General features: G+C 43.8%; 4 protein-coding genes across 4 annotated transcripts; all 4 read right to left on the bottom strand.

Moving 5' to 3' along the window:
* Positions 1–5: 5 nt before the first annotated feature.
* On the bottom strand, positions 6–1,714 carry LOC140760658 (hydroxycinnamoyltransferase 4-like). The gene is made up of 2 exons (XM_073097702.1): positions 1,254–1,714; positions 6–1,112 (listed from the first exon to the last, which is right to left on the bottom strand). The coding sequence occupies exons 1-2, from the start codon at positions 1,653–1,655 to the stop codon at positions 219–221; spliced, it is 1,296 nt and encodes a 431-aa protein (XP_072953803.1). The 5' UTR covers positions 1,656–1,714; the 3' UTR covers positions 6–218.
* Positions 1,715–7,159: 5,445 nt separating this feature from the next.
* Positions 7,160–8,844, bottom strand: LOC140760496 (hydroxycinnamoyltransferase 4-like). Its single transcript, XM_073097474.1, has 2 exons — positions 8,382–8,844; positions 7,160–8,269 (listed from the first exon to the last, which is right to left on the bottom strand). Exons 1-2 carry the CDS (start codon positions 8,781–8,783, stop codon positions 7,376–7,378), a joined length of 1,296 nt encoding a protein of 431 aa, XP_072953575.1. The 5' UTR covers positions 8,784–8,844; the 3' UTR covers positions 7,160–7,375.
* A 1,389-nt stretch (positions 8,845–10,233) lies between these two features.
* Positions 10,234–11,762, bottom strand: LOC140760551 (hydroxycinnamoyltransferase 4-like). Its single transcript, XM_073097555.1, has 2 exons — positions 11,296–11,762; positions 10,234–11,154 (listed from the first exon to the last, which is right to left on the bottom strand). Exons 1-2 carry the CDS (start codon positions 11,758–11,760, stop codon positions 10,252–10,254), a joined length of 1,368 nt encoding a protein of 455 aa, XP_072953656.1. The 5' UTR covers positions 11,761–11,762; the 3' UTR covers positions 10,234–10,251.
* A 2,310-nt stretch (positions 11,763–14,072) lies between these two features.
* On the bottom strand, positions 14,073–15,973 carry LOC140760197 (hydroxycinnamoyltransferase 4-like). The gene is made up of 2 exons (XM_073097048.1): positions 15,410–15,973; positions 14,073–15,297 (listed from the first exon to the last, which is right to left on the bottom strand). The coding sequence occupies exons 1-2, from the start codon at positions 15,809–15,811 to the stop codon at positions 14,404–14,406; spliced, it is 1,296 nt and encodes a 431-aa protein (XP_072953149.1). The 5' UTR covers positions 15,812–15,973; the 3' UTR covers positions 14,073–14,403.

Consider the following 15,973-nt stretch of genomic DNA (forward strand, 5'->3'; position numbering starts at 1 on the left):
TAGGGTAAACGATGAAGACTTCCGAGAAAATTTGCCATTGCTATTAATTCAAGTTATATACCAAACGGAGCATGCTTTTTCATGCATATTTCTTACAAAGAATCGGCTGGAGCAGTACTAATCAGTACATGTAAAAGCCCCAAAAAGAAAAAAAGAAAAAGAATTAATCTGAAGGCCCTTACTGCATATATACTATCAAAGCTACTTGACTATATTATTTAATTTTGTACATCCAAACCTCCAAGCTCCTCCATGAACAACCTCTGAAAGCTCGGCATGCTCTCCGGCTCCAACGATATGACGATAGAGATGCCGCCGTCCTTCTTCGGGCTGTTCAAGATATTTACAAATCCCGGGTAGTACATCAACGCCGGCCCCATGAACGCCGGCTCTCCCCATCCGAAGTCGGCTTCGTACATACTCATCCCGAGCCAGCTTATAACTCGCAAGTCGGCGTTCGATACCCCGCTCCTCGGGAGCTTCATCATGTCCACTGATTCCAAGTAATCTATCAGCGACCTCGCGAACTCGTCTCCTTGGTTCGTCGCGCTCCGTAACTTCTTCGCGGCGTATCCCAGTGGCTTCGCCGCCAACTCATCCGCCGTGGCCACCACCGACGTGCGGATCACCGCGTTGCCGATGTAGTTCGTCGGTAGCGGTGGGCTCATCCGGCTGCGCATGTCGATCATCGTGTAGAGCCGCGACGGGGTCTCCGGCTGAAGTTTCCTTGCTCGGACGACGCATCGCCACAAGAGCGCGACGATGGCGCGGAACGTCGACACGCGGGCGTCGCCGCTGGCGCAGCAACGGAGCTTGAGGAGGTCGACATGGGTCTTGGAAAGGGACAGGATTGCACTGGAGTAGGCGGAGCCTAGTCGGGATGAGATGGGGATCGGGTCGGGCTTGTACTCCGGGTGGTCGTAGAGGACGGCGAGAGGGGAGAGGGCGCGGAGGAGGCTGTGGTCGAAAAACGGAGGAGTGACGGCGTCGGCGGAGCCGTCGCGGGTGACGGTGGCCCACGTTTCGATGAAGTGGCTTGCGCTCCGGGCGTCGATGACCGTGTGGTGCATCGCCGTGCCAAGGACTACGCCGCCGCATTTCAAGAACGTCACCTGTAGACATATATTGGGTTTAAGCTGTCAGGAGACGGATATCCAAGTGTCGTTTTAGATAATTTGGCAAACATATATGGTCTGAAATGCAAAATTGCTCAATATTAGAAGGTCAGCCAGAGAAAAAAGTTAATTAATTACCTGAAGCATGAGCAAGGGGCAGGGAGGGTCGGCAGACGGCGCCGGGGGAACAAAGAGATCCCTTATCTCGTTCGACGGCGCAAAGTCGTCGAGGTCCTCTAAGGTGTACTCGGAGCGAGCGACGACGAAAACGGCACCTTCCCCGGTGCAATTGATCTCGATCCGGCCATCGCGGTCCTGGCCGAGGCGGCCGGCCAAGGGGTAGAAGGGCACCAGGGCCTTAGCCAGTGCCGACTTCAATATGTCAACAGAGAAGAAGTTTGCGTCTCCATTGAGTCTGTAGAAATAGACAGTAGGGGTGTAGCCTCTTCTTGCTGCCAAGTCTAAATTAGACGCCCAGATGCTGTGTCTTGGTGTCTGCTCACTAGGGACTACCAACTCGGACTTCACCACTTCCACCATTCTCGCAGTGATCGATCTCTTTAGTTTGCTGCGTTTCCTTTGCAAGTGTAGGTGTGAGCTCATACCGGCTTTTGAGAGGATTATATAGAGAGAGAGGAACAAGGAATGCTTAATTGGTCGTCGGGCAATGGAAGGGTTCAACGAAGTTGCGCGGTAAACGTGCAATAAATTAATAAAGCGAGGCTTCGAGGATGGTCGTCGTCACTCGCCACTATCCAAGTGTGGTCCAAGTAAGCTTCGAGGATGGTCATCAATATCTTTAAAACTAAATCTTTGCCTTATTTTACGTCTGAATCATGGTCGAACATGTCTCGATTTAGTCTTGCAGTCGTTCAAATTACCCATTACACCCCTGCTAGCCGTAATTCTGATAAGAATATAAATCTCAAAATCAGGGACTGGTTAGTAGTAAATAAAAAGCCTAGAAACTTATAAGATTTCGATTGAATGTACTGTACAAGGGCTTTCTTTTCATCATAAGAAAGTTCCTGTATGCAAACCTCCAAATGCATTTCTAAGAAACAAATCTCCAAATTTCATTTGCAGAGATCATTAGCTTTTTAGACTACTTGTTGCCAAATCACCTAAAAAAATAATTACCTGTGTGAAAAACATGCATAAATGTCATTAAAGAGAAGAACAGTAAACTAGGTTTAGTACGTGTCACCCACCAACCTTGGTGGTCCCATTTTAATTTGTATATTAACCTACTCCTTCCATGATCCAAGAAGATGGATTCGGTAGAGAAGTGTCAATGTTTCTGGCAATCCGTAGCACTGGTCTTCGAGTCAACTATATTTTGATGGAATCCAACCGAGTATCTGTCATTAGTTTGTACTCGTGGCATAGCGTGAGTAGTGTGGGGGTCTCGAAGTGGAATCTCAGTTTACCATTGCTGAGTTTTTTTTACCAAAATAGATCTGTTTTTTTTTTTAAATTTCTTTTATTAAAATAGTTTATATTCAAACTTAATATTAAAAAATAATATAATTCACTATAGTCCTCAATAAAATGCTAAATTATTAAGCATTTTACCATGGGAAAAGCAAAAAAAGCTTAGTGAAAGAAAAACACCAGATATTTTAATGATTTACTTAAAAAATATAATACATATAAAACGCTGAAATACTAAGTGTTTTAATATTAAATATACTAAATGAATGAGATATAGGTAAAATTATAAATAAAAAGTTTACAATGTCATAATATTGTACTCAATTATCTATCTTAATTATAAAATATATTGTTAAAGCCTAATCCACTACTCTCATGGGGTTTATGACTCTATCACCTCAAATCAAGATCTCATATTCATGTCCCAATTTTGGCTCCATCTACATAAGTCCTTCGGGACTAAGTTGCAGTACAGTACGACTTATCATCTTCAAACGGATGGCCAAACGAAATGTGTCATTCAGACCTTAGAGGACATGCTTCAGGCTAATGTGGTGGATTTTGCACTCGGTTGGGATCGACATCTACTACTAATCAAGTTTGCTTATAATTACAGCTACCATTCCAGCATTAGAATGCTTCCTTACGAGGCCCTTTATGGACAGAAGTGTCATACACCAATTAGTTGAGATGTAGTGTATGAGAGAAAAGTAGACAATGCAATACTGGTTCAAGCTATCGTCGACAAGGTCCGATTGATTCGGGAGTGACTACTCATTGCTCAAAGTTAGCTAACAAGTTATGCAGATCATCATCATCGTGATCTCGAGTTTCAGGTTGGGGATAAAATTTTTGTCCGGGCGTCGTGTTAAAAGGGAGTTTTCCATTTCGAGAGAAAGGGCAAATTAGGCCCTCGCCATGTGAGCCCGTTCAAGATACTAGAGCATGTTGGACTCGTGGCGTATAGGGTTGCCTTACCACTTAACTTGGCACAGATCCATGATGTGTTTCATATTTTCGTATTGAGGGGTTATGTGCATGACCCTTCCCATGTGCTCTAATATGAACCTATCCTCCTTCAAATGGTTTTGAGCTATGAAGAGCAGTCAGTACAAATTTTTGACAAAGGAATGAAGACACTAACAGTCAAAATCATACATTTAATCAAAGTATTTTGAATGAACCACTCGGTGGAGGAGGCCTTGTGAGAGCGTGAGGAAGAGATGAGGACAGCTTACTCTTTCCTTTTCGAATCCATTGGTGAGTGATTAAATTTCGAGTCAAAATCTTTTAGGGTGTAACACCCTAAAAAGAAAAAAAAAATAGGGAGGGGCGGGGCATGTGCTCACCCTTACCCTTCTGTTCTTCCTTCCCCATATTGGCTTAACAAAAGAGTCGCCATGGGAGAGGGAGAGGGGCAGGCCTAGGCCCCCACTGTGCACACCATCGTTGGCGTGTGCAGAGGGTGGACCTCAGGTAGTGGGCCATTGCCCTCCGTTCTCTCTCTCTCTCTCTCTCTCTCTCTCTCTCTCTCTCTCTCTCTCTCTCTCTCTATTTCTTCCGATCCCCTCAATAAACTCCCCTCACCTCCTTCTCTTTTAGCTATTTTCCTCCTCCATCTGATCATTGCTGTAGTCAGGCCGGCAAAGTCGTCATCAGTCTTTCTTTTTCTAGTCGATGATGGCATGCCGGTTCAGGTGCAGCGCCTTCATCCTCCCTTTGCCTTTGGTGGTCCTACAATAGTGTGCCGTTAGTGTGGGTTCTTCCCCCTCGTGGGATGGTGTCAGTATTTGGAGGAGGGGGAGAGGAGGAGGTCCTTTCCTTATGGTGTAGTGCCCCAGTTGATTAGACTGGGGTTTGCCACTTGGGCTGGGTGGAGCTAGCCCAAGCGCACCCAAGCTTGGGCTTGTTGGGCTTGCCTTAACACGTTGGGTCGAGCTAGGCTAGGCCCAGCTCGAGCTCGTCTTGGCTACAAACTGGGCTTGTTCTAGCTTGAGCGCACCATGGCTATGAGTTGGGCTTGGCCTAGCCCGAGTGCACCGTGGCTATGGGTTGGGCTTGGCCTAGCCTAAGTATGCGTTGGCTGTGGGCTAGGCTTGGCCTAGTTTGAGTCCGCCTTGGCTACGGGCTAGGCCTAGCCCAACTTGACAGCCTTGTCTCGAGCTGGGTTTGACACTACTCGTTAGCTCGAACCTTTTCTGGTTTTGTTTTCTCATTCTTAGATTAGGTAGGGCCTGAGCCCGCTTTTTCTTCTTCTTCTAATTGTTATTTTTAGTATTATTATTTATCATCTCTTTCACTACCCCATAAATTGAGAAATTGTAGTTATTCTGTTGTAGAGCACCTTGGTATCAGCATTCACCCCGAAGTCGATGATGATTAAAGTGGGGGCTAATTATCATTAGAAATTTTAGTGAATTTAGGCAAGTGTGATGAGTGACAACATGAGTATCTATGACATGCTAATTTATTTATAATAGCGAAACCTATTTGATTAACATGCTACTTGACATAACTTTTATTAATTTACTTATGATATGCATTTACTCGCATGCTTAAATTGCTAGGGACTAGCATAAGACTTATGGAGCCAAAATCATATTATGTAAAATCTAATGGAAAATTACTAACTCACATCTTCGTAATTAAGAAAGCGATGAATGTGACAACCCAAAGTGAAGTAAAGTATTTAGTATATCAAACTGTTATTTCAAGTTTAGTAAAATAGTGTGTGTGTATATATAGGAAAAGCCCATAGGCCTTATTTTTGTTATAAATCAAGTTTTTTGACCAAACTAGCACTGTTTAAAAATTAATTTATCAAAATTAACTACCACCTAAACTTATTACTAAGATGGGTCAGATTAACTATTGCCCTACTAAAAACGCTTACAAATTTAGCGTTTTAATATTTGAGATAAAATGTTGAATTATTCAGTATTTCTATTGCAGGTGGAAACACTGATCAGTTAAGCGTTTATCTACATTAACCAGATTAACTAGTTGCCTAAATATTGGAGTTAAGCATCATAGATTAATTAACAGTAGTACGTAACCTTATGAAACGCTGAGTAGATAAGCGTTTTTCACCTAAAACGCTAAACCTATCAACATATTACGTGTTATGTAAAACACCAAAAAGTTTAGCATTTTATAATAACCGAACCAAAATATATGATACACCACCAATTCTCATAAAACGCATAAAAGTTCAATGTTTTATAGCTGACACAAACAACTGTTCTGAAATATCTAATACACCACACCTAATCACAAATGATCAATTCTCATAAATAGCCTAGTCAGGCACTACAAATGTACAATTACAAAGTAAAATATATAAATAAATAATTATTAGAAAAATTTTAAACTCATGACCACCAAACAATCATTAGTCAACTCTAAAAAAATATATATATTCAAACACATTTATAATAATAAGATATTTTGGTGATGGCATAACATCTGTATATATTTAAGGATCCATAAAACACATGTAAACCAGTAAATTCATATCAAACCATATTAAAAGTAAAACCACTAAATAAAATATATTTATATTAAAATATTTTAAAATTTTAAAACAAATATCTATCCTCCCGTACATAAAATCCTATCAAGTTGCAATCTGTTTTATCTGGTGATGGTAGCAAATACAAGAGTTCCTAGTCCTAACACTACCAACAGCAAAAATAAAGTTCCAACCACCAAACTAATAACGAGATGTACAGTCGTACAAACAATCAAAACGGAGCGAGAACAAGAGCCAAGATGGAACCCTCCAACCACCAGCGACATAGAAAATTAGTCTATAATGAACTAAAGATTAATTTTGATTATGAAATAGCTAACGCGGAAACACCCCTAAAATCCAACCTATTGGTACTGAAATAAAAGGAGAGGTGAGCCTGAGGCCCAATCTTAAAGTACAGTGGAAAAGAAAGAAAGGTTGGCTTACACTACCTTAGTACTTTCTCGAGCAGTGCGAGAGCGAAATTGGGAGAGAGGAGAAAAAGGAGAAGTCGCCGGCATTCACTATCGCCGGCATGGTTGCCCGGAACTTAGACCATTCCGGGTTGTTGTTGTTTTTGATTTTCCTGGTGTACATTAAACCATTATGGATTCTAACGACAATGCGAATAGCGTGCTGTGAAACAGAGAAACGTATGATATGCACAATAGTGATCGTTACATATCAGAAGAAGATTACCAGCGTCTCCGAGCCATTCCGCGTCTCTTGACTTGCAAGAATTTAATTCCAGGATGTTTCGATTGGAAAGCATCAGTGTCAAGGAAGCTGAAACGACTACGTCAACGAGACCAAAATTAACAAAACTGGTCATGCCACAGCAGCAAAGTCCAGAGATTTTCCTAGTGGGTGTCCCATGGACATCATGTCGGACGATAGGAAAAGATAGGAGGAACCATGCGGATGTGATGGCAATAGGCGTTGTAGTCGTTGAGGACATAGCTAGCAAGACTTTGATCGATTTGAATAATTATATAGATATATTGAAGGCTAGGTTTCAAAATTAACACATTACGAAGACACCTACAACTTTTCCCTAATTCATGTGCAGACATGAATATGATGATTTTTACTCGTAGTGTAAACGATGAAGACTTCCGAGAAAATTTGCCATTGCAATCAATTCAAGTTATATACCGAAGGGAGCATGCCTTTTTCATGCATATTTCTTACAGAGAATCGGCTGGAGCAGTACTAATCAGAACATGTTAAAACCCCAAAAAGGAAAAAAAAAATACTGAATTAATCCGAAGGCCCTTGTTGCAGATATACTATCAAAGCTACTTCACTATATTATTTAATTTTGTACATCCAAACCTCCAAGCTCCTCCATGAACAACCTCTTAAAGCTCGGCATGCTCTCCGGCTCCAACGATATGACGATAGAGACGCCGCCGTCCTTCTTCGGGCTGTTCAAGAGATTTACAAATCCCGGGTAGTACATCAACGCCGGCCCCATGAATGCCGGCTCTCCCCATCCGAAGTCGGCGTCGTACATACTCATCCCGAGCCAGCTTATAACCCGCAAGTCGGCGTTCGACACCCCGCTCCTCGGGAGCTTCATCATGTCCACCGATTCCAAATAATCTATCAAGGACCTCGCGAACTCGTCTCCTTGGTTCGTCGCGCTCCGTAACTTCTTCGCGGTGTATCCCAGTGGCTCTGCCGCTACCTCGTCCGCCGTGGCCACCACCGACGTGCGGATCACCGCGTTGCCGAAGTAGTTCGTCGGTAGCGGTGGACTCATCCGGCTGCGCATGTCGATCATCGTGTAGAGCCGCGACGGGGTCTCAGGCTGAAGTTTCCTTGCTCGGACGACGCACTGCCACAAGAGCGCGACGATGGCACGGAACGTCGACACTCGGGCGTCGCCGCTAGCGCAGCAACGGAGCTTGAGGAGGTCGACATGGGTCTTGGAAAGGGGCAGGATTGCACTGGAGTAGGCGGAGCCTAGTCGGGATGAGATGGGGATCGGCTCGGGCTTGTACTCGGGGTGGTCGTAGAGGACGGCGGGAGGAGAGCGGGCGCGGAGGAGGCTGTGGTCGAAGAACGGGGGAGTAACGGCGTCGGCGGAGCCGTCGCGGGTGATGGTGGCCCACGTTTCGATGAAGTGGCTTGCGCTCCGGGCGTCGTTGATCGTGTGGTGTATCGCCGTGCCTAGGACTACGCCGCCGCACTTCAAGAACGTTACCTGTAACATATATTAAGTTTAAGCTGTCAGGCGACGGATATCCAAGAGCCGTTTTAGTTAATTTGGCAAGCATATATTAGAAGGGAAGCTGAAGGAAAAGTTAACAAATTACCTGAAGCATGAGCAAGGGGCAGGGAGGGTCCGCAGACAGCACCGGGGGAACAAAGAGATCCCTCATCTCGTTCGACGGCGCAAAGTCGTCGAGGTCCTCTAAGGTGTACTCGGAGCGAGCGACAACGAAAACGGCACCTTCTCCGGTGCAATTGATCTCGATCCGGCCATCTCTGTCCAGGCTGAGGCGGCCGGCTAAGGGGTAGAAGGGCACCAGGGCCTTAGCCAGCGCCGACTTCAAGATCTCAACAGAGAAGAAATTTGAGTCCCCATTTGGTCTGTAGAAGTAGACAGTAGGGGTGTAGCCTCTTCTTGCTGCCAAGTCTAAATTAGACGCCCAGATGCTGTGTCTTGGTGTCTCCTCACTAGGGACTACGAACTCGGACTTTACCACTTCCACCATTATCGCAGTGATCGATCTCTTTATTTTGCTGCGTTTCCTTTGCAAGTGTAGGTGTGAGCTCATACCGGCTTTTGAGAGGAATATATATAGAGAGAGGAACACGGAATGCTTAATTGGTCGTCGGGCAAAGGAAGGGTTCAAAGATGTTGCGCGGTAAACGTGCAAGAAATTAATAAACCGAGGCTTCGAGGATGGTTGTCACTCGTCACTATCCTAAGTGTGGTCCAAGTAAGCTCCATTACTCTTTTTTTTTTATTAATTCAGAATGGTTAATGTCTAAGGAACCGAAATTGCATTTCTAACCTAATTTAGTCGGTCGGGAGAAGCTGATGATATATGACTTAGACCACAAGATTTATCCTTTGATCCACAACCGAACTCGATAGAATTTACTCAAACTTTGACACATCGATACACTGAGCGAAAGACTATGGTTAAGCCTAAAGATTTCATCCAACGTACTCCACAAGGGGCTTTTCATCACAAGAAAGTCCAGCGTTCACATTTTCCTATGCAACTCAAAAAACAAATCTTAATATTTCATTTGTGAAGATAATTAGCTTTAATTACTTGTCGTCGAATCACCTAAAAGATAATTAGCTATATGAATAAACATGCATAAAGTCCTTAAAGTAAATTAGACTTAGTACTACTTAGCCCCCACCATTCCACCATCCTTGGTGGTCCCACTTAGTGGGTAGTTCACCGACTCCTTCCGTGATTCAGGAAAATTAGAGAAGTATCAATGTTTTCGGCAATCTTTATGACCAGGTCTTCGAGTCAACTGCTTTATTTTGATGGAGTCCAATAGTGTATCGATCCTTAGCCATTACTCATGTCATAACGTGAGTAATGGGGTCTCGAATGTGGAATTTCTCTAAGCTGGAGTACTCGGGAATCACTTACCAGTTTACTATTTTACTGGCCTCTTTGTTGTACCGTGGGTTAAATGGTTAATTTGTTCATGGTTGATGGACCCTTTCAGTATTTTTATTGCTTGCTTATGAGTCAAAAGTACTTTTAAATATATCTACTATTATTTGGGGTGCCTCTCCTAGTATTTTGCTTGTTTTTTTTAATGGAGGACGCGTTAAAGGAAGCTTATTTTAGAAAGATGAACGACTGAATTTATAAAGATACCTTTCACTTTATTGTTCTTTTTGTCGGTTTAATATTCAATCATTTTTTTCTAATTAGAAAGACACCTTCAATTTTTTCCTAATTCACGTGCAGACATGAATAGGATGATTTTTACTAGTAGTGTAAAACGATGAACACTTCCGGGAAAATTTGCCATTGCTATTAATTCAAGTTATATACCAAACGGAGCATGAGTTTTCATGCATATTTCTTACAAAGAATCGGCTGAAGCAGTACTAATCAGTACATGTAAAAACCCCAAAATAAAAAAAGAATAATGAATTAATCTGAAGGCCCTTAGTGCATATATACTATCAAAGCTACTTGACTATATTATTTCATTTTGTACATCCAAACCTCCAAGCTCCTCCATGAACAACCTCTTAAAGCTCGGCATGCTCTCCGGCTCCAACGATATGACGATAGAGACGCTGCCGTCCCTTTTCGGGCTGTTCAAGATATTTACAAATCCCGGGTAGTACATCAACGCCGGCCCCATGAACGCCGGCTCTCCCCATCCGAAGTCGGCGTCGTACATACTCATCCCGAGCCAGCTTATAACTCGCAAGTCGGCGTTCGATACCCCGCTCCTCGGGAGCTTCATCATGTCCACTGATTCCAAGTAATCTATCAGCGACCTCGCGAACTCGTCTCCTTGGTTCGTCGCGCTCCGTAACTTCTTCGCGGCGTATCCCAGTGGCTTCGCCGCCAACTCGTCCGCCGTGGCCACCACCGACGTGCGGATCACCGCGTTGCCGATGTAGTTCGTCGGTAGCGGTGGGCTCATCCGGCTGCGCATGTCGATCATCGTGTAGAGCCGGGACGGGGTCTCCGGCTGAAGTTTCCTTGCTCGGACGACGCATCGCCACAAGAGCGCGACGATGGCACGGAACGTCGACACTCGGGCATCGCCGCTGGCGCAGCAACGGAGCTTGAGGAGGTCGACATGTGTCTTGGAAAGGGGCAGGATTGCACTGGAGTAGGCGGCGCCTAGTCGGGATGAGATGGGGATCGGCTCGGGCTTGTACTCGGGGTGGTCGTAGAGGACGGCGGGAGGAGAGCGGGCGCGGAGGAGGCTGTGGTCGAAGAACGGAGGAGTGACGGCGTCGGCGGAGCCGGCGCGGGTGACGGTGGCCCACGTTTCGATGAAGTGGCTTGCGCTCCGGGCGTCGATGACCGTGTGGTGCATCGCCGTGCCAAGGACTACGCCGCCGCATTTCAAGAACGTCACCTGTAGACGTATATTAGGTTTAAGCTGTCAGGCGACGGATATCCAAGTGCCGTTTTAGATAATTCGGCAAACATATATGGTCTGAAATGCAAAATTGCTCAATATTAGAAGGTCAGCTAGAGAAAAAAGTTAATTAATTACCTGAAGCATGAGCAAGGGGCAGGGAGGGTCGGCAGACGGCGCCGGGGGAACAAAGAGATCCCTCATCTCGTTCGACGGCGCAAAGTCGTCGAGGTCCTCTAAGGTGTACTCGGAGCGAGCGACAACGAAAACGGCACCTTCTCCGGTGCAATTGATCTCGATCCGGCCTTCGCGGTCCAGGCCGAGGCGGCCGGCTAAGGGGTAGAAGCGCACCAGGGCCTTAGCCAGTGCCGACTTCAAGATGTCAACAGAGAAGAAGTTTGAGTCTCCATTGGGTCTGTAGAAGTAGACAGTAGGGGTGTAGCCTCTTCTTGCTGCCAAGTCTAAATTAGACGCCCAGATGCTGTGTCTTGGTGTCTCCACACTAGGGACTACGAACTCGGACTTTACCACTTCCACCATTCTCGCAGTGATGGATCTCTTTAGTTTGCTGCGTTTCCTTTGCAAGTGTAGGTGTGAGCTCATACCAGCTTTTGAGAGGATTATATATAGATATAGGAACACGGAATGCTTAATTGGTCGTCGGGCAAAGGAAGGGTTCAAAGATGTTGCGCGGTAAACGTGCAATAAATTAATAAACCGAGGCTTCGAGGATGGTCGTCAGTCGTCAGTCGTCACTATTCTAAGTGTGGTCCAAGTAAGCTCTATTACTTTTTTTTTTTATTAATTCAGAATGGTTTTTATTGTCGGTCGGGAGAAGCTGATGATATATGACTTAGACTACAAGATTTGTCCTTTGATCCACAACCGAACTCGATAGAATTTACTACAGCATTGACGCATCGATACACTGAGAGAATGACTATGGTTAAGACTAAAGATTTCATTGAACGTACTCGGCTTTTCAACACAAGAAAGTCTAGCATTCAAATTTCCCTGTGAAACTCTAAAAACAAATCTTACTATTAATTTGTGAAGATAATTAGCTTTAACTACTCGTTGTCATATCACCTAAAAGATAATTAGCTATATGAATAAATATGCATAAAGTCCTTAAAGCAAATTAGACTTAGTGCTTAGCCCCCACCATTCCACTGTCCTTGGTGGTCCCTCTTTAGTTTGTAGATCACCTGCTCCTTCCGTGATCCAAGAAGATGAATTAAAAAAGGATCAATTTGACTAAACTAGTCTTGTTGTAATTTATTTTTATTAAAATAGCTTATTTTTTAAATTTATTATTAAATGTTATCTAATTTACTGTAACTTTAATAAAAATGCTGAACTAATTAGTATTTTATATCTAAGTAAAAATGCTAAGTAGTTTAGTATTTTTATCTTGTCCTAAAATACTAATGTATAAATTCTTTTAACTTAATCTTTCAATAGTTAAGAAAAAAAATTAACTAAGAATAAAAAACGCTGAATTGAATAGCATTTAAAAAAATACTAATTAGTTTAACGTTTTATTAGGACTACAGTAAATTAAATTTTATTTAATAATAAATTTAAGGATAGTGTATTTCAGTCAGAAAAATAGAAAAGAGGGCTAGTTTGGTCAAAAACTGATCTTTAGTCTTTACTACCAAGTCTTCGAGTCAACTGCTATATTTTGATGGAGTCCAAGCGCGTATCTTTCATTCGCCTTTACTCATGCCATAACGTGAGTAATGGGGTCTCGAAAGTGGAATCTCACTCGAGAACCATTTCCCAGTTTACTATTTTGCTGGCTGTACTGTGGGTTAATTTGTTCATGATTGATGGGCCCTTTGAGTATTTTTATTGTTTGTTTATGAATCAAAAGTACTTTTAAATATGTCTACTATTGTTTCTTGTTTTTTTTAATGGAGGACGTGTCAAAGGAAGGGTATTTTAGAATAATGAAGGGCTTGTTAGAGCATTTGGATCAGTGAGATTCACCTGTCAAATTTTTCTTTATTTTATGTGGTGAGAGTGCATAATTATCAAGATATACAGGCGAACAACAGTAGCTCCGCCATGCTTATTTTGGTGAAGAACCCTTCTTCCGATAGCATTAGATCCTATCTAAGTTAGTTCCAAAACTTTGGATAATTCATATGTTGTTTTAATACGATATAAATGTTATAAGGTATGCAGGGTTTCATTCGGACGACGATTGAGTGAACGTTGAATGGTCCACAAAAAATTTGCTCATTGATAATTCGTTCTAGGTGAAAGTTTGAATCACCATCTAACACCTCTGAGTTGTTTGAACACTCTTGAAATAGTTTGATACACCATTTCTTTGATGCCAAACATTGTCAATCACACATAGATACCTATGTGTAGTTTATACCACTTTTGCTCTAGATTTAGATGCAAAATAATGGTCATGAGTTGCTAATTACAAACTATTGTCAACCACACAAATTTATTTTGTTCATGAGCATAACAAAATCCATGACCCTCTAGTCAGAGTTCATGAGTTCTAACATTGTCAACCACACATCTTTATTCTAAAAAGCTAGCAAACATATATACACATTTCTCATGTGGATGGAGTCCTACGTGATTTTCTCGTCATCTGCTAGTTGAACCTAAAATTAAGATATAAAATGTTAAAATTATTAAGATATCTTTAGCAAAGAAAATACAAAATTATCATAGACTACAACGAGCCTCCAGAAAAAACTATTGATAATAGAAAAATAGAGATAACAAACCAATGGAAAAGAAAAGAAAAAGAATTAGTTTATAATAAAAGGAAACTAAATGAAATCTAACTAATCTTTGCATACATATAATACATAATGAAAAATCATATAATACATAGAGCCCAACAAATTAATATCTCTACCGTCTAAAAATAATATAATACGTAAAGCAAAATCATGCTCAAATAATAACACACTTAGTATCTTTTTATATAGCTTTCCAAACTAACACATTACAAAGACACGGTTAACTCTTGCTCTAATTCATGAATATGATGATTTTTACTCATAGTGTAAACGATGAAGACTTCCGAGAAAATTTGCCATTGCTATTAATTCAAGTTAACGAGCATGGCTTTTCATGCAATATTTCTTACAGAGTATCGGCCGGAGCAGTACTAATCAGTACAAGTTAAAACCCCCGAAAGAAAAAAAAAATGAATTAATCTGAAGGCCCTTATGCATATATACTACAAGGGCTACGTAATTATATTATTTAATTTTGTACATCCAAACCTCCAAGCTCCTCCATGAACAACCTCTTAAAGCTCGGCATGCTCTCCGGCTCCAATGATATGATGATAGAGATACCGCCATCCTTCTTCGGGCTGTTCAAGAGATTAACAAATCCCGGATAGTACATCAACGCCGGCCCCATGAACGCCGGCTCTCCCCATCCGAAGTCGGAGTCGTACATACTCATCCCGAGCCAGCTTATAACTCGCAAGTCGGCGTTCGACACCCCGTTCCTCGGGAGCTTCATCATGTCCACCGACTCCAAGTAATCTATCAGTGACCTCGCGAACTCGTCTCCTTGGTTCGTCGCGCTCCGTAACTTCTTCGCGGCGTATCCCACTGGCTTCGCCGCCACCTCCTCCGCCGTGGCCACCACCGACGTGCGGATCACCGCGTTGCCGAAGTAGTTCGTCGGTAGCGGTGGGCTCATCCGGCTGCGCATGTCGATCATCGTGTAGAGCCGCGACGGGGTCTCCGGCTGAAGCTTCCTTGCGCGGACGACACACCGCCACAAGAGCGCTACGATGGCACGGAACGTCGACACGCGGGCGTCGCCGCTGGCGCAGCAACGGAGCTTGAGGAGGTCGACATGGGTCTTGGAAAGGGGCAGGATTGCACTGGAGTAGGCGGAGCCTAGTCGGGATGAGATGGGGATCGAGTCGGCCTTGTACTCCGGGTGGTCGTAGAGGATGGTGGGAGGGGAGCGGGCGCGGAGGAGGCTGTTGTCGAAGAACGGGGGAGTAACGGCGTCGGCGGAGCCGTCGCGGGTGATGGTGGCCCACGACTCGATGAAGTGGCTTGCGCTCCGGGCGTCGTTGATCGTGTGGTGTATCGCCGTGCCTAGGACTACGCCGCCGCACTTCAAGAACGTTACCTGTAACATATATTAAGTTTAAGCTGTCAGGCGACGGATATCCAAGAGCCGTTTTAGTTAATTTGGCAAGCATATATTAGAAGGGAAGCTAAAGGAAAAGTTAATCAATTACCTGAAGCATGAGCAAGGGGCAGGGAGGGTCCGCAGACAGCACCGGGGGAACAAAGAGATCCCTCATCTCGTTCGACGGCGCAAAGTCGTCGAGGTCCTCTAAGGTGTACTCGGAGCGAGCGACAACGAAAACGGCACCTTCTCCGGTGCAACTGATCTCGATCCGGCCATCTCTGTCCAGGCTGAGGCGGCCGGCTAAGGGGTAGAAGGGCACCAGGGCCTTAGCCAGCGCCGACTTCAAGATCTCAACAGAGAAGAAGTTTGAGTCCCCATTTGGTCTGTAGAAGTAGACAGTAGGGGTGTACCCTCTTCTTGCTGCTAAGTCTAAATTAGACGCCCAGATGCTGTGTCTTGGTGTCTCCTCACTAGGGACTACGAACTCGGACTTCACCACTTCCACCATTCTCGCAGTGATCGATCTCCTGAGCCTCCTACGCTTCCTTTGCTAGTGTGGGTATGATTTCATACCAGCTTTTGTTTGGATTATATAGAGGGAGGAGAGCAAGTGGAACGGTTGGTCATCAATAACGGAAGGATTCAACGATCTCGTGCAGTCCGTAAAGGT

This window comes from Typha angustifolia, chromosome 5, assembly GCF_048772165.1.
Source record: "Typha angustifolia cultivar Huaian chromosome 5, ASM4877216v1, whole genome shotgun sequence".
NCBI classification, from domain to species: domain Eukaryota; kingdom Viridiplantae; phylum Streptophyta; class Magnoliopsida; order Poales; family Typhaceae; genus Typha; species Typha angustifolia.